The following is a 19,290-nucleotide window of genomic DNA, read 5'->3' as shown; positions in this document are numbered from 1 at the left end:
ATATTGAGTAAGTGTAGAGACTTATCATTTTATATGAGTTATAATAGGAAGGAAGGGGGTATTTCTTTCTTAATGTATTTTAATGCATCAAATACAATGTAGGCAATGGCCCTATGGGATTGTTCTGTCCCCATGAAATTTGAAAATAAAAAAAATATCTTCAAGATTATGTCATTTTGATGCATCAAATGGTGTAAAGTACATGACCTCCAGGTGTTGTCTTTAACACCCCCCCCCCCCTTATGAAATAGGAAATGGTGATACACTGTATATTTTGATAACTTTTGAGATCCTCATCCCTAAACCATATAATTTATTCTTGCTCTTTGTGTCATTACACATCAAATTGTATATAGATTATGCCCCCTTGGAGACACCCTGACATACTAGAACTAGTATTTTAACTTATTCATATGCAGTGTTTGATCCATGTGGGTAATTCCTAGCCTAATGATGACACTGCTTTGTTTAGGAGACTTAACAATTGCCCCAAATAAGCGAATACACATGCATATAACTTGTTTCTAAATCTCAAAAATTTAAAAAATGTTAATGAAGTTTGAATATTTTAAGAAAATTGTTTTCCTTACTTTTTAAAATTTTCAATTACAGTATTCATTAGTTTTTTGTAATAGCAGTAAAAGCTACTTCCTATAAATTGGAGTTTCCGAAAATTTCTTTACTATCTATTCTACTATATGAAAATAAAAGACTCGGATTTTTTTGCTTTAATACCGAGGAATCGGAAGAGTACTGTCTTTTGTTTTATATATTTTAAACATCATTTGTACTTGAAGATTTCCAATTTGTTTTTATTTTTTCTCAATCAAGCTTCGCTTATTAATAATCAACGAAAATTTCGTTAGAAAATCTGGAAATCATTTTGATCTTTTGGATTTTACAATCTTGCGCATGCGCATTACATTCAAGCTAAATCATGGTAGGCTCTTTACTTTTTGTTTCCACAGTATCACATCTGTATAAACTCAGAAACGATATTGCCAATACGTATAAATTTTCATTGAAAATTTGTCACATATTCTGTTCATCAAAGGAAATATGCGAGAAAACTCTAACTCAGTGCATTTAATATGAAAAATCCTGAAAGTTTCGAATATCAACATGGTGTGTTAATTCGAAGCAAGTTAAAACGTTGGTGAAAAAGTGTTGAATTCTACCAGTCCCTGATACTTCATTAATATGAAATAAATTTTTGGGTGAAAGGTATTTACAGCCTCATAATGGTTTGTTATAAATAATTTGACTGTTATTTTCAATGCTTCTTCATTACTTTTCTCCAAAATCGTTTCGAAGTGATTCTGCAATTTTTGCAACATTAATACGGGTATATGGGAGGTATTTTAACTTATTATTTTTAGATTATGTCGATTTCCTAAAGACAAAAAGCACTGAATAAAGATATAAAAAATATTTAAATTGAAATCACATTTAGATTTTGCCTTATGTGTAATGAAGTTCATTGCTAAATTTATGTTGATTTTTTTGTAGTTAGATCTCTTAAGTAATTTTCTAATCCAGCCTCCTTATTACTTATAATATCGGAAGGCCCAATCGTCGAAATACCATTACATATAAAACATAATTTAAATCAAAATATACATCTCAATCGTTAGAAAGTGATTAATGATTATTTCTATCTACACAATATTTACAACTGTAGATATTTATGTTCATGTGTTTTTTAAAAATGTTTCACTCCCGTTGTTTTCTATTCTCCTCAAAGTGCTGTCATCAATTCCACTGACTAAGTTATTTGCCCGGTCATAAATGCTAGCATCAGGTGAAGTATCGTGATTTTCCCGTTTGCTCCTTCAGACATCATACTCATCGTTTTCATCAGTCAGTGTGTATTCATTGTTAAAATGCGTTTCATTGCGAAGATCCGAATAAGCTTCCGTTTGGTTAATGAAATTGTTATCCAGTCCTCTTCTAATGATTGTTGTTGCTACTTCTTGTGTTTCACTGGGATATGAATAGATGTATTCATTATTAATAACGCTTACATTTCGAGTTCCACATTTTCTATGAACTCTAAAATAATTAATTCAAACTTTGTACTACATCCCTTTTAATACAAAAAGTAGTGAGCTAAAAGTTGCTTGCCTGAGCAGTTTTTAATTCTGATCTAAAAGCAACATGAAACTATAATATGTAGCTATACCATAAAAAACAGGTAAAAGATATAATTACAAATTAAATTCACATTAACTTAATATAACTTTTTAAAGTCTACTAGATCAAAGATTCAGTAAAAGGGAGGGGTTGAAATGATCTCGTTCGTCTGTCTGTCAGTCAGTCTTTACATTTTCCACATTTTAACATAGAAATATACAAGGACAATATTCAAAACTCTTCTCAAGAACTACAATACAATTCCTAATATATTATGCATTCATCCTCAGAAAGTGTACATTCTAAATTGTTAAAACCGTGACAGTCAGACTAATACTGAGGCCCTAAGAAGGGTTCAAAGTTAACATGTAAATATTAAGAAAATATGTATAAATTTTCTTCCCAAGAATTACAATGCTACAGATTGTGAAATTACTATGCAATCATCCTTAAATAGTGTAGATTCTAATTGGATAAAACCGTGACTCCTAGGTAAATACTAGCACTGGTGAGACAGAAGGGTTCAACTTTTAAAGAGTTTCATATTTAAACATTTCGAAATAGAAGGCAAGAATCAAGAATCTTGTTTTTAAATCTAAACATGTGTCAATCTGCTCAAAAATTATAACTCTTTACTTTTGCTAATTTAATTATACTCAAATTTATGTGGATCGGGAGTAGAATTCCTGTAGCATAAATGGTATAATTTTCACAACATTGAATCGATATCATTCATGTGTTCAGTAAATTACTTTTATGATAAATTATACGTTCTATATAGCAAATTACATGCTTATTCATTCAAATAATGGCATTTAAAACAAAGTACATGTACATATATAGACATATTATTAATGCCAATACCAACTATTGTATGGCAATATTGTCATAATTATTTTCACAGTTGATTGTAGAACTCCTTCCTATGACAAGATAAAGCGGTATATGCTTTTGGAAGCGTCTGTAAAAAAGTAAATTGTTATATAAAATTATTAAACATTGACTTATTTTTAAGGTCAGACGTGACCCATCTTCCATCCCCTCCCTATTTTTTCCCATCTCCACAATTTGAAGATTTCCACAAAGTAATTCCATAATTATATCTTCTGTGATATGATACCTTTCTTATTTAAATATAGAGTGTTCGATTAAAACTATTGTAATATGACTAATTATAAGCATTCAAATGCATTGCGCTTATTTTAAGGAAACTTCTAAATATTCTAGCTAGGAAGAGAGCCTTGGTAATGTACCCCGAGAATTAACAGGTTTCAATGTTAATCAAGGAGAAATAATATATTAAGGAAAGTTAAATAACATTGAGGAGCGTCTCGTGTGTCATTAAACGTTCACGTGTAGCTATGAACATGAGATTGTCAGGAAGTCACTAATTGAACATTTTGGAGCAGATAAGGAAGATCTAATCTCTGTTTATTGCTTTGTAAATTATTTTTGTTTTTAATTTATCTAGATTAAAATATCTTTCCAAGCATGGTTATTGTTTTTGTTGAAATATCGTACACGGGCAATGTTTCATTTCTCCGATATTGCTGGTAATATTCATTACATACGTCTTGTACCAAGTGAATTAAATAAAAACATACTGCGAGTTTTAAATGTGGTTTTTTTTGGTGATAACTCTTAGTTAATGCTCTAGTCAGATTATTAGTGTCTTGGGAGATAGTAACATCTTTGCTAATTTACCTTTGGTATATTTTAAACTCTAATATCAATATTTTATATCATAAAACTATAACAGGCTAAAAAACTCCCTCCTACCCCAAAATCCCACATCAATTTGTCGGGAACATTTAGATGTAAAAACTTTTCTGACCTGTGGATGACCCAAACAACTGCAACGACGATAAGCAGGAATCCAAGAACAGTCATCGGTATCATCATGATCAGTTTAGAGTCATTATCTACAAAGAAACGAATTACATGGAATCCTGCTACTTATAGCATGCACAAATATATTTCTCGAGATCTTTTGAGTTTGCTTCTTATTCTACAAAATATAGTTATTAAAGTTCAGATTCAAATATGAGCTCTAATAACTATATTTTGTAAACTAAGAAGCAAAATATGATTACATTCATAATTCAACAGTAACACAAGTTGAAAACATAAAGAACTTGGTCTTTATAATATTGATACAGAACGTATGGTGTAAATTACACAAAATTACCAAACAACAATTAGATTTACATAGGATCTCCAATGATTTGTGATGATATATGATTTTTATCCGACGAGTTGTGTATTTTTATCACTGAGGCTTTGGGAGGGGATAGAAAATACACAACGAGTTGGATAAAATAATATACCATCGCAATTCTGGAGAGATTCTTTTTATCACATGTTTCACCATATCTTTTGTTTAACCTCAATCTATTCTGAAGGAATTATAACTGTGAGCCGCACAACACAATTTACTTCTAAACGTCAACAACTTTAAGCATGTAAAAAAAAGTTCCTTGAAGATTCACAAACATTTCATTTTGAACACATTTTCATCAATTCATAAGAATATAGCATTAAATGCTTAACATGTATAACTCCACACTTTTCAACTGAATTGTTTTTCTGTGGTTTTTTTTTTTTTAAACTTTTTTTATTCAATCAACCGCTTAAACCTGCGTAATGTTTCACTCTGACGTCACGTTGGGCAAGAATACACAGTTGCATATCAACAATTTATATCACGTACAAGGAGCTAACCATGTGATAAAGTCTTTTTACATACCTGTTGACACCTTCTCATTATTAGAACATTTAGACGTTGTAAACACAGTTGAGTCCGTTTTAACAGCCCGTGTAGTGCCAACACAATAGTCTGGCTTTTCTGTATCTGTGTTAATATAGTTTTCGTATTTCAATCTTAAAGTATATACAGTGTATATACAATGAAGGTATACATGTATGATTCCTTCCCCAATTAGGTACAAGTATAAACGTATCTGCAAAAATATCTTAATACCCTTTATTTGAACGTAAGAAACATTTGACTTTGATAAGAGATAAGCATGTTTCTTTGTTTTTTTTCTCTGTGTATGTACCATTTAAAACTTAGACATATTTATTTGTTCTACTTTTATTATTTTTATTCATATATTTTCAAATATACTAAAGATATCTTTCTGTTTTATTATTGATATCCATATATATTTTGTTTAAATTAAATATTGATCTATCTCATTCTTTTTGTTTCTTTAAGAATAGAAAATGTCACACAATTTTACATATCAATGATGGAATTTGTGCAGGTATCCGTAATGATTCTGACAAAATTCTCAAAAGCATTTATAGTTTAAGTCTTATTAATGCTTTATATTATAGCTCCTTTAACATAATAGTAATCACCTTCTTTTGTTTTAACAAATTAACCATTTACTTATCGGAATAATCTTATTTGAGCTTGTTAATTACAAAAACGTCCGATCGTTTTCATCCATTATTTATTCAATATTTCTAACGGTTGCAAAAAACAAGAGGCCCATGGGCCTCATCGCTCACCAGAACAATAGATCTTTTATCATTGTATTTTGAAATGTATAATTATGAACTCTCTAAAACATTGTAAAACTCTGATGTATTGAATGTATTTTTAGTAAAACAAATGCCTAGCAAAATTAACTTGTCCTTATTTTTTTTATTAGTCCCGGGCAAACAGACGTTTTTCTGTATTGAACTTTTAACCCTTATTGGGGCCTCAGGATAGACCCGCGGGTCACGATTTTAACAATTTAGAATCTACAGTATCTAAGAATGCTTGCATAGTAATACCACAAATTGTAGCATTATAGTTCAAAAGAAGTAGATTTTTACACAGTTAACCTCTATATTTCTATGATAAACTTTGAACCCCTCTTTTGGCCTCAGTATAGGCCCGGAGGTCATGATTTAATATTATTTTAGAATCTACACTAGCTTGAAAATGTTTTCATAGTTAAATATTACAAATGGTAGTTGGGGCTTCAATATGGCACTTTGGGCTTCAATATTAGTCCGGGGTCACGATTTAAATAATTTACAATCCAGACACTCTTAGAATGCTTGCACAGTATACGTAATATCACAAATTGTAGCTTTGTAGTTTTTGAGAAGAAATTTTTAAGACATTTCCCCTTTATATTTTTATGTAAAACATTGAACCCCTCTTGGGACCCCAGTATTAGCCCCGGGGGTCACTATTTTAACATTTTACAATTTACACCATCTTAAAATACTTGCATTGTAACATCACAGATTTTAGGTGTTTAGTTCTTTAGAAGATTTTTAAACATTTTCCCTATATATTTCTATATTATATTTAAACCCATCTTGGGGTCCTATATATGCTCGGGGGTGACGACTTTAACAATTTACAATCTACATTATCTAAGGATGCTTCTATAGTAACACATCACGAATTGTAGAATTATACATGTAGTCCTTGAAAGGAACTTTTCCTATGTATTTTTGTTAGAACAACTATTCCTTTTAAAGGAATGATCGGCAATAATGATTTTTTGATAGCTAGAAACAATCATGATCAGTTTGATGTAAAATAATTTTAAAAAGTACTGTATTTTTACAAAATATAGAATATTTTGAATCTGTACACAATAATTTCATCATCATAAACCGGCCGTCAACAAATTTAATTTTGAAATAAATTTGGGGAAAGCCGTTCGTAATCTCCTTGTCTAGTTTTATATTTTTAACGTAATTATTAAATGTTAATGTATCTTCTTCTTCTTTAAAATACTGAGTAAGGCTCTTCAAAGAGCATTAACACGTATACAAAGAAAGAGTTGTATTAAAATAATTAAATGCGAATGAAAAACATTGAATGCCACATTTACTTGCTATTGAGGTCGCATTATAACGTAACCTTGTTTATAAATCAAGCCGTCTTCCTAGCTACTATTATGCAACATCAATAGATCGAGGTCAGTTCATGGAGCATCTTCTTATGATTGAGGTCAGTTCATCGAGGTCAACTGCATTACTGAATGAATCTTTCGATCGAAATTCTTACGCTTGAGACAAAATGTGCATTCTTGAATTAACAGGTCGAACTGTATTTTATGTATGTTTACATCCCTTAAGGTAAATGAATTGAAATAAAACTAAACTAAACTTCAAGTTTTTATAAGAACTATTTATGCAAGCGGAATGTGTGCGCACGTGGAAGCATTTGCCGGATGCCTCATATGGACACAACGGTGATCGGCCGAAGCCGATCACAATAATGCACTTTATTTACATGTACATAATACAAGTTTGATATAAATATTCTGGTTCAGTAATTCTTGAGATGAGATATTTAAAGCCGCACACCCTATTTTCACTGTTTAAATTATCCCCTTTTTAAAAACGGTTTGGCGTTTTATTTTAACCATTTAGTCAGAGGTCCTAAATTGAAAAGTTAACAGACAGACGGACGGATAATAATTAGAAAAGCTCACTTGAACCTTCGGTTCAGATGAGCTTACAACGACACCAACTCAGGTTTTTTTCGTATCAACATTTCCCTGTCTCAATATATTTATGCAGCACATATGATTGAGTTTTTCGTTTTCCATATATGGGGAAGATGGAGTGCCCGGAGAAAACCCACGTGTCAAAACGGCGGGCGACAACAATAGCCTATCACTGGAAACCACTATCGGTCAAGGGGATCAAACTTGGGTCGCAGCGTTGAGAGGCGAATGCATTCTTCATTGCGCTACTTGGACACCTAAATATCTTTTGTTAAAATGATGTCAGAATTTTCAAGAACTCTTGTTTTCGTTCCTTTTAATTTAGCTGAGTAAACAGTAATAAGGTGACATGAAGAAATCTTGTAACTTGGGACAAACTATAGATACATTTAGCTATTTAACCGATTAATGTAAAACGAAATCATCTTTTTTTACTACCAAAAATATTGAAACTCGACGCTTTATTACTAATGGTTTCAAAGTCATGCTTTTTTTTTATCATTTTCTCTAAAACGAGTTTCCCCCTCTCAACAGATGGATGCCTTTTTTGTCTATATACATGTATATATGTCATAATCTTTGGATTGAAAGAAAGGAAAGATAGATTAATGTAAATCAGAATATTGATGACAAAGGAAAGAACCATAAATCATTAGATCTAGTACCTGGGTTAGCTCCGCATATGAAAGGAAGGCTTAAACCGATATCAGAAGGAAGGGCAGTTATGTTTCCATCTTTGTTTATTTGCTTGATGACTGGTTGGAACACAATAGATGAGCTTTGGTATGCGGCCAGACACACAGATCTGTTTTCTTGGTCAATTGAGGTGCTGAGGAAATCGGAGTTAATTCCTGGTAGAGATTTGTTTAGACTAATACATATGTCCATAGCCTCACTCCAAGATAAGTTACCGTGGTAAGTAGCGTTTGATCTGTCTGTAATATTTTTTCTTCAAATTAGTTCATGCTTATAGACAAATTTATAAAATATTATATTTTAAACAGATATGTTTAGTTATTTCAGACGGTAGTTATAATTGTTAGCAATCCGAAAATATAATATTGCATGTGCAGATTCAGGAAATATTCCTGAAATTGGAGGGGGCGGGAGTTCGGGAGATAACTTCGATTGCCAGAGTTGGGGGTCATTTTTACTATTTTAAGAACAATAAATAGTTCTTTTAAAACTAATCATATAAATTGTTTTTAAACAAACAATACCTTTTTCTAAACAATATGCATCACAATGCCTCGAAGAATTATAGCAAGGTATTCCATAGAGCCTACTTGCATTAGCTTCTTTAACTGTGTATGCCGCCATACAACTTGAATTTATTTCTTCCAGCAATGTAGGTCTTTCTGAAAGAAACCATTTTACAAAATCAAAAAACAAGATTGACTAAAATTGCACATTACAAGTTTATGAATTAAATCCAAGAACGTTTTTGATTCATATAGGTTGTAAATAGCACGTACTCTCAATCATGGAAAATAGTTCTATATAATTCACTGACTCTGTGTTTTCATCTTCTAGGCAATAGCTATAGGAAACACGTTTTGAGGTTTCCTTAATACTTTTGTCCAGTAAAACACAATATCTCTTCCTCTAAAATTATCAATATTAAATCATGACCTTTATAAGTTATCATTGTTATACATCATGACAAGTTTTCGAAGAAGTAAAACAATAAAATAACAAAAATCGCCGAACCTTTATCCCAATTAGGGGAAGCGAGTTTTTGTTCGTCGTCCAATCTATAACACTGATTTTTGTACAGTCCATTTCCGAAGACTTGTCTATTGTAAGGTTGTAACACCCTTGACGACAAACCATATTCGAAAATAAAAACACGTTCTTAAGGTGGCTCGAAAGTTCTATATATTACTTGATTGATCGATGATGAATCTATTCTTAAATATTATACCACAAAAAAAGACTGATATTATTTTTTAATCATTTTATATAATTTGTCAACTTTTGTTAAAATGGATCAAAATTCATTAATAGGCAGAATTTGGAAAATTGATAAAGGAAATTTAGGCTTGAATAATTCCTTATGTTTTATATAATGTGTATCTGCTTTGTCCTTTTATAACAGTATTTCATATTTCTAAGAGTTATTTGACTTTTCATATTTTCACAATTAAGAACATCTCAATATTATTGTAAAATTTTGAGAATTTTGTTCAAATGATTAAAAAATTATTCACAGTCCACTAACTTAATCAATCGAGGTTCATTAACAGACGATAAATGGTTTTTCATTATCATCAGCGGATTACTTTTCATTCTTATAATGTCATCCTTAAAAAAATTTAGTTTGCAGTCAAAACAGTTTTCTTACAAAACACAAAAATATACATGCTTAATTTTTCGTGTAAAACCAATAAACTAGTATGATATATCAAAAAAGGATTCTTCGTCGATCCATCAAATAAAAAAAATAACTCGAGGAACCACAAAACGGAGTGATTGTAATGTACATTGTATCAAAATCATTTAAGAGACAAAAGTAACAACTGGAAAATGCAACGTTTTAAATGCATAGTATTTTAAAAATTAAGGAAGCTTTACCTTTTACCTTGACCGAAAACTGTTATTTGGACGATATTTAGAAAAAAATATAACTCATTTTTTGATCACTCACATTTGAAAACCTGTGATAACTCTAATCATTTAAACATCACAATTTTTATTAAATAACTGTCATCTGCGTTTTTCACTTCATTTTTTTTTTCAAATTGATACAAGAATATGTCCTTATTTCTGGCCAAAGAAACGTCTTTTTCTCAATAAGAAATAGTATGTACATTCCATTACCTTCATAAGATATCCATGGCTTGACTATGGCAATGGCATTATTGTTAGTACCAAATGTTGGGATTAAAGGGAAATATGCGGATTCATTGCGACGAAGATTAATGAAATTTACAAAAGACTCGTTCTCAAGGATACTGAAGCCATATTTACAACAAAAATATGGAATAGAGCTCTCTAGAGTTTCAATTTGTCGCACAACAACGTAGTTTGAAAGCTTCTCTGTTTTATCTGTAGTATAAAAAAGAAAAGAAATGAAACGCAATTTATAACAATGATATATTACGTCATTGACACATTCTGTCAATGGATATTTGTGGTCATTAATTGATAACAAAATAAGACAGAATACTAGTATGTGTTTTAGGATATATACTCACTGCCTGAATAGAGATTGATACTATCATATTGTGTGACCGAGTTGTGGGTCGTGTAAAATGAATATATTCCCTCATCCGAAGTACTGGCATCTGTAATTATAATTGTTATCAATCCATTTTCATATAAACAGACTTGCTTTGTTAAGGAATACAATATTGTGAAAAAATGTATTGATGAATATTAGATATATACAATTTATTTTTAAAAATAGATCGAAATCACCAAAACATTAATCGCATTTCTTTCCGATCGATATCAGATAGTACTGTTCAAAATTTTAAAGCAGGCACTTTGAACTTGTTTAAACTCATTCAAAATTACAGTTCGATAATTATTTGTTACATGTACGTCTTTCAACTTACAGTCCATAAGTTCGAATCAGACAAATAAATTTCCTTTCGCATGAATAAAATGACAAGCTCATTGTGTGGGGTGCAAAATACATGTATGTACATTGAAAGTCACTACATTAGCTATAATCATAAAGATACTTAAAAGTGGTTCAATTGTCAGTCACTTATAATTACAATTTTTTTGTAACAAGCCTTTATCTCTTATTTAATTTGATAAAATATCAATGTTTTTAGGATTGTAAAATTAATCATGCACGTAAAGAAAATGCTAAAATAAAAAAACAACTTACTGATTACTGAATGATTTTAATCGGTTATAATCGTTCTGATCATGTAACTACAGAACAATAGAAACCAATTAGCGATTGCCATCACTAATTTTGTTTGCTTTACATAGCGTTACTTACAGTACCTACAATAATTTCAAAATTTCAATCTTTAATTATTACCTAAAACGTTTTTACTCCCCCCCCCCCCCTTTTTGGATAGTTGATATCCAGATTAAAAACTTACTGAAGATGTCGAATCTCACTAAGATCCTGTTCCTCAATGGACATGCGTCATCTAAATAATAGTTTACCGTCCCTCCATACTTCTCAGTTACGTTTTGCGATCGATCTGTCCATATCCTAACTGTTGTTTTAATGCTTTCATTTTGTCTCAAAAGTAACGTTACTTGAGAATTTAAATACTGCAAGGTGCTTAATCCAAAAATAGTACAATCAATGTAAACGTTTTCTCCTGGTTTTATGGACTTTGTCGACGCATTAATTGAAACTGTAAACATACAAAGAGTATAATATTATAAAATCTAATCATGTTTTTGAAAAAGAATAAAACACCCCGAAAATACTTTAAATGAAGTCTGAAATTACTTCTGTGATATATATGAAACTTAAATGGAGTTGTGAATTTGTCATATTTAAAAACCTTAACAGATAATATCTGTCCTTATCTACTGCTTACAATAAAGAGGAAGTAATAGACTCAATTTCAAATGATGGACTTAGTTTTTTAAGTGGCAAAAGCATGTTAGTGGTAATCATATCTAAACTCTTCAATCCTTTCCCATAAAATCTACACCTTGTTCTTTTTAACGAAAAATTTTTCACATACTTAATGATATTTTCTCTTTTCACTTCTGAAAATTCATTTAAATCAATATCTGTGTGCACATCAGTTGTTTTGATTTTAAAGTGGAACCACAAAGAAGGCACATTTTTCTTTATCGTTTTGATGTTGTAAATGTTTATATGTTTCTGTAGATAATACATGTATATCACGGTTAGAATTTTTCCTTACTGCTATAGTCAAAATATAAATAAGCTGACACTGTTAAGAAAGAGATGGATAGAGGCTGCTTAAAATGTTTAGGAAAATTAAGATTGGAAAAATATTTGGAAAAAAAAATCAAAATATAAATTATGCATAACTACTACAAAAATAATACGGTAGATTCTTATAGTAGGTATAAATATTAAAGTTAGTTAGTATAAATACTAAACCGGCAACAACCTGACCACCCATTAGAAGTGGAAAGGGAACTCCAAGGACAACTTACAGATGAGATAGACACAAGCCCAAAAGGAAAGCGGAAATCATCAGGGCTATAGAGTAACTGAAGAATGGGAAATCTGGACGAGTAGATGGTATAACAACTGAGACGTTAAAAACAGACATAGAGACAACAGCAAAGAACTTGGAAAACTGTTTAAAGATATCTGGAGTGAAGAAACAATACTATCGATCTGGAACAAAGGCTTGATTGTGAAGATACCAAAGAAAGGTCATAGATCGATATGTGACAATTACAGAGGTATCACACTTTTATTTGTACCAAGCAAGACTTTCTCCAGAATAGTTATACAAAGGATACAAGAAAGTGTGGAAAAATAACTTCGTGAAGAACAAGCCGGTTTTAGGAGAGGAAGAAGTACAACAGAACAACTATTCACTCTCCGCAACATAATAAACAATGTACAGAGTGGAATTCTACACTGTTTGTTAATTATGTCGATTTTGAGAAAGCGTTTGATTCCATTAATAGAGAAAGCCTTTGGTCAATTATGAATTTTATGGCATCCCAGACAAAATGGTAAGGATAGTAAAGCTACAATATTAAACATTACAATTTGCAGTACTTGAAGATGATGAAGAAACTGATTGGTTCCGGGTGACAACAGGAGTAAAACAGGGCTGCACAATGTCGGGATTTCATTTCTTGCTGGTTTTAGATTTCGTAATGACAAGAACCACAGAAACAGAACCAACGGGAATAAGATGGAACTTCACTACAAAACTTGAAGATTCGGACTTCGCAGACGACAGTGTCCTACTTTCTTCAAAATTCCATGACATTCAACAAAAGACACAAAAACTTAATAAAATTGCAAGACAAGCTGGCCTCGGAATTAATAAAGAGAAGACCAAAGTAATGCGAATTAACACAGATGTAAAGACCTAGAAGATGTAGAAACATTTACCTACCTAGGGGACATAATAACAACAAAAGGAGGAGCTGACGAGGACATAAACAACAAAATTGGAAAAGCCAAATTACAATTTGGAAGGCTCAGGAAAATATTGAGCTCGTCAAAGTTTTCCATTCAAACTAAAGTAAGATTACTAGTATTCATCAGCCGGGTCCTGTTAGTCTTATTATATGGCAGCGAAACATGGTAAACAACAGAGCGGGACAAGAAAAAGATAAACACCTTTCTGAATAGATGCCTGAGAAAAACCCCAAGGGTAAGATGGTCAGATAAAATTTCAAATTAAGAACTTCACATGAGAACAAAAACAACTCGAGTAAGCGACATCATACTTATGAGGAAATGGAATTGGATTGGCCATGTCCTAAGAATGCAGAACTACAGAATTTGTACCACCGCACTGACATGACATCCAAAAGGAAAGTAGGCCGACCAAAAAAAAATCATGACGCAAAAGAACTACAGAGCAGGAAAGATCACGGCAGGGTGTAATAGCTGGGCGTCAGCGAGAGCAGCAGCCAAAGACAGGGACAGGTGGAGGCCGTGAATCCCGGCCTTATGCGCCAGCGGGCACGAAGAGGTTAGGTGAGGTGAAGAGATTCTTATATGATAACAAATGTTGATATTTTAGGCAACCAACTTTATATAAAGTGTGTAAAAGTGATTTTATTAACTATGTATCAACAGGAAAAAGGCACGGGATGAACATTTTGGATAGCAAGATTACGTTGGAAAATGAAAATCTAAACAAGATATACTCATCTGAATTGTAGACATATTTTCTATTAGATACTATATAGCTGATGTAATCAAAGATATAGCTATTGTTGTTAAGATGATCGATGTATTTTCCTTGCCTCTTTTTTAAATTATGTTAATAAATGGGTTTAAATATGCTATTTAATTATGCTCAATATCGGTACCTTAAAGGCTGTTTCTTAACATTAATGTAATTTTGTGTTCTTGAAGAGAGAGAGCGAGAGAGAGAGAGAGAGAGAGAGAGAGAGAGAGAGAGAGAGAGAGAGAGAGAGAGAGAGAGAGAGAGAGAGATGTATTTAGACTGTAGCAAAAAATTAAACAGGGAAGTATAGTAATATACAAGCACATTTTCAGTCTTTTTAGTCTATTTTCATCATTCTCTATCCTTTATCTTTTAGATAATTTTTTTAGGTCACCTGAGTCACTCAGGTGACCTATTGCAATTGGTCTTCGTCCGTCGTCGTCAGTTAAGATTTTTACATTTTTAACTTCTTCTTGACAACAACCAGGCCAATCGTTACCATTTTTGGTGTGAAGCATCTCTATGGTAAGAAGAATCTCAATTGTGAAATTCATGGCTCTACCACCCCTGGGGTGCCACGGGCGAGGCCAAATATGCAAAAAAAGCCAAATTTTCAAAAATTTTCAAAAATCTTCTTCTCTACTCCCACGCATGTGAGGAAAAAACTGGTTGCATGGTTATGATGTCCATGAAGCCCTCTACCAAATTGTGAATATGGCCATATAGTAAAAATGTAATAAAAATGTATTAAAGCTTAAAAAAATTTCTTCTCTACTCCCACCAATGTGGGCAAAAAACTGAATACACGGTGATGATATCCACAATCTCCTTTACCTAAATTGTGAAATTCATGGCCCCTGGGACAGGGGTTCAGGACATGAAGGGGGGGGGGGGCAATATGGCAATATAGTGTTTATGCATATAATGTTTAAAATTCTTCTTCTCTATTCTCACACATCTGTATAAAAAAACTGACCAATAATTATGTTTACCAGGAAGTCCTCTACTGAAATTTTAATTTTCATTTCCCCTCAAGGATGGGTTTTGACTCTAGGGCAGGGTCAAAATGGATGTATAGATGCATATAACGTTAAAAAATTATCTTCTTTACTCCCACACACCTGAAAGGAAAACTGAATTCATGATTTTGTAGACCAGATCTTTTAGTATTTCACCAAAATAATAGGTTTCATAGTTCTTCTTGAAATGTGGTCGTCATTACAAATTTATAATTTTTCTACTCCAGTATGAAACCTAATTAATTATATGCATATATGAGACTCTATTACAAGTTTGTGTATGGGATATACCGGTATGCTACTCAGGTGACCGTTAAGGCCAATTGGCCTCTTATTTGATATAAAAATTCGTTTAGCTGTATTGCATTATATTCAAGCAAAGATTTGTATGACAGATATGATATCCACAACAACACACAGCTTCATTTGAGGCTGGATAAAAAAAAAAACCCCAAGGACAACGTGAAAAAATTCAGTAGTTTGTCAGGTATGTCTAAGGCTTTTATTCACATTAACTGGATTAAAATTTAAAAATCCATAATTGCATATGTGTTGTCTATTTTACTTTTATTCTTTTTGTATCATAGTATCTTTCACGATTCTGCCGATTCATGAAACTATTTCCAGTGCGAGTGCTCCACCATAACATCAATTCTATGCAAGAATCAAAACTTTATATACACAACTATATGTAAAAAACACAATCGGTTGCCAAGGTTAACCATTGCCATAGTACCACTGAGGTTTGAGATAGAAAAAATTTAAATCTTATCAGCTGACTAAAAATTGAAGATTATTATTATTTTAAAATATTTCAGCTTCTAAAAAATAAACATATATCAGGCTACGAAACTTAAAATCTTACCACAAGAAAATAAAATCATCAGAAATTAAAAGCGTAAAACCAGTCTACTTGTAATGATAAAATATTTAACTTTTTGCTTGTTTTATCCATAATTATATTTGTTTAAAGATACCCCCATCCCAATATCCACCTAATATCGCTATTTTTCTTGACTTTGATGGCCCCAATCATCGTATGCAACAAACATTTTAGTTGCTATAGAAGTTTAACATCATAGTGTTATAATAAGATCTATGAAAATGCCTCAAAATATTTGCATTTTCCTTTTATTAGCGGTTTACCATACAAATGGTTCTCAGTTTTTCTTAATCATTATTCCATGATTGGCATCATTTTAATTTCAAATTAAATGAAGAAAAAGAAATTCATACCATGAAATCGCTTTAATAAAACGAGTTTCGCTAAAAAAATTGTTGCTTTTAGGGAGAACGGCTTCTCAGTTTAACTTATAAATGCCATTTTGACATATCTGCATTCTGTTACCATAACACTTGGACCACATAGCAAAAACTTAAATGTGTAATGCCTTTAAGTCAGCAAATTGATTTAAATGCGTGCGGGATTTTTTTTTTTTAGAAAAATTGTTTGCAGTCTTTTCGAAAAAAGAAATATCCCCAATATACTGAATTATAGATCGAATGTTGAATATCAATCCTTATTCATTTAATACAAGCTAATTATATCTATTTTGCACCTGTTTGAAATCACCTTCCTCATAATGCATTTATATACATGTACCTAACACGGGCGTATATAAAACTTTAGCTTGATCGTTATGAATTTAGCAGTTCTATTTTCAGTCTATTCCCAATTATCGAAATTTAGCATACAAATATCATATAGTTAGTACCTTCGTATGATTAATTACATCCTTAATTTAATTATTTGCCCTTTAACGATCATGGTTGTGTTTTTTAAGAATTCAAAAAGGAAAATGAACATATTCACACAAAATTAACTTCATAATATTCTAAGGAATACTAGATATATAATACCCGACATTTGTAAAATTTTAGTCTGTGTATAAAAAGAACAAACTGCTTTGTGTTTAAGCATTAAGAATTAAATTTTTTATATAAGAAATCTAATAAATTTATCCAGAAATTAACAAATGAACAATTTTTTTCGGCTAGTAATAGAATTTAATCTTTGAATATATTTTAATATTTTGAGTATTTGTTCGTTTTGTTAGCATCTTGTGCCAATAAAAATGGTTAAATTTTCTGGGAATAGTTCAAATTCCTTTAGATATTTATATTTGATACAAAATTCCTTGACCAAAAAAGAGTTCCAATTCATATTCACAGAGTTAGCAAAGATTTTTGTTTTTGTACCTGAGGTATCGATTTGCACCTTTATATGAGGCTGGGTGATACAATTGCATTACATGTATAACTGTACGTTTCTGCATCTTCCATTCCATTTAAATTGTATTTAAACTAATGTAATACTAAATTTTCATTTCACATTTATAATAAATGGATACAGATTCTATCTGTCTTTGGTCAGTATGACAAATCTTTAAACTGCATTCAAGCGTAAACTCAAGTATGAAGTTGCTTGAAAGAACCATTGTAAGACTCAGTGAAACACACATTTGTTTGCATGCATAATAATTTTTTTTATACATTTAATACTAGTTATTCACATAAAGCAATATAATATCAATGAGAAAGATTATGTTATCAAAAGTTTCAGTTTTTCATTAAAAATATATTAATTTTTGTTTATTATTTACTACAACCTGGTTTTTAGCGTCTACAGATAAGAAGCTCCCTTTATCAGTCATATTGCCAGACTGTACACTAGAATAGTACCTGCACATGACACACGGACTACTCATTCTTATAGCAAATATCGCTTTTATTTATATTAATTCAGTTTACAAAAGCCACCAATACCAGGTAGTTATGAAATGTCAACAATATCGATTTTAATGAATATTGAAATAACTCTTATCAAGAAGTAAACACATTTTGAATTAATATTTTATATAAACATACTTACCAGAAAAAGTACTTACGGACGGTGTTTGATACACTGATCCCACCAATATAATTGTAAACCAGTGCATTCTTGGGAGGTTGGCACTGCAGTACTTACGTGTATATAAGATGTTTATATACATATATAGTTATGTTATATAGTGTATATATAGTTATGCAATAGGCTTTTAATTGGAAAGTTCATAATTGATCGTCCGTACTTTTTATATCACATTCCCCACTTCCTGATGATATTTTATAACAGTATTTCCAGCTCATGAGTCGTTATTATTAGCTCACATGAGCTGGTCGTATGAGAGCTAATTAGCAGGTGTCATTTGTGCGTCGCATTAACTTTACATATTTCCATCTTTTCATGACCAATGAAATAATTACTTTACCCACACCAATCTGGCACAATGGTTTTGAAATAAAGACACCATTGAAATTCAGGGAAGATGATTTGTACAAAATGAGATATGTTTGCAATTAAAAAAACATGACAAACAAAAGATGAACTATGAAAATGCTAGAGGTACTGTGAGCAAGCTCACAAATGATATTCCCGCTTGGAATTACAAAGTAATGGATGCACCATTATTCTTACAGTGAGCCTGAACTTGCAAAAATGATTAAAGCTTAAAGTAAGGACATATTTACAGGTCATTAGCAATCTTCGTCTCAGATTTCAGCTTCTGGTCATTCTCCATGAAAAGATATGGCAAAGGCAAAATTTTTGCCTTTCTTTTTTACAATGACTTTCAACTTGCACACCTGAACCAGGGTCAAGTGTATGATACACCCTTAGGTCATAAGCAATCTTTATATGTGGTAAGAACGTCCATAAGAAATGTAGAGACTGGAAACAAATTATAAACTTTTTCTTTCTAAAGACCTTGAACTTGCTCAAATGATCTTGGGTCAAGTTCACGACACACTCTCAGGTGAGAAACAATCTTTGTGCTAAGTAAGAACGTTCAATGATTTTTCTCCCAA

At 31.5% G+C, this 19,290-nt stretch overlaps 1 protein-coding gene across 1 annotated transcript; it reads right to left on the bottom strand.

The window, feature by feature from the left end:
* Positions 1 to 1,247: 1,247 nt before the first annotated feature.
* On the bottom strand, positions 1,248 to 18,437 carry LOC128158487 (uncharacterized). Its single transcript, XM_052821355.1, has 11 exons — positions 18,317 to 18,437; positions 11,666 to 11,929; positions 10,799 to 10,888; positions 10,422 to 10,649; positions 9,312 to 9,418; positions 9,077 to 9,206; positions 8,822 to 8,959; positions 8,267 to 8,536; positions 4,880 to 4,984; positions 3,968 to 4,055; positions 1,248 to 2,052 (listed from the first exon to the last, which is right to left on the bottom strand). Exons 1-11 carry the CDS (start codon positions 18,435 to 18,437, stop codon positions 1,833 to 1,835), a joined length of 1,761 nt encoding a protein of 586 aa, XP_052677315.1. The 3' UTR covers positions 1,248 to 1,832.
* Positions 18,438 to 19,290: the final 853 nt, after the last annotated feature.

Source organism: Crassostrea angulata, chromosome 1, assembly GCF_025612915.1.
Source record: "Crassostrea angulata isolate pt1a10 chromosome 1, ASM2561291v2, whole genome shotgun sequence".
Taxonomy (NCBI): domain Eukaryota; kingdom Metazoa; phylum Mollusca; class Bivalvia; order Ostreida; family Ostreidae; genus Magallana; species Magallana angulata.
The sequence above is the reverse complement of the archived record's forward strand: the minus strand, read 5'-3'. Positions and strand labels throughout refer to the sequence as shown.

Coding starts and splice junctions, on each gene's coding strand:
- LOC128158487 (XM_052821355.1), bottom strand. CDS start 18,437: ATGTATATAAACATCTTATATACACGTAAGTACTGCAGTGCCAACCTC. Junction 8,960..9,076: donor ACTATTTTCCATGATTGAGA/GTACGTGCTATT, acceptor GGTTTCTTTCAG/AAAGACCTACATTGCTGGAA. Junction 2,053..3,967: donor GTTGTTTGGGTCATCCACAG/GTCAGAAAAGTT, acceptor TAATTATTTTAG/AGTTCATAGAAAATGTGGAA.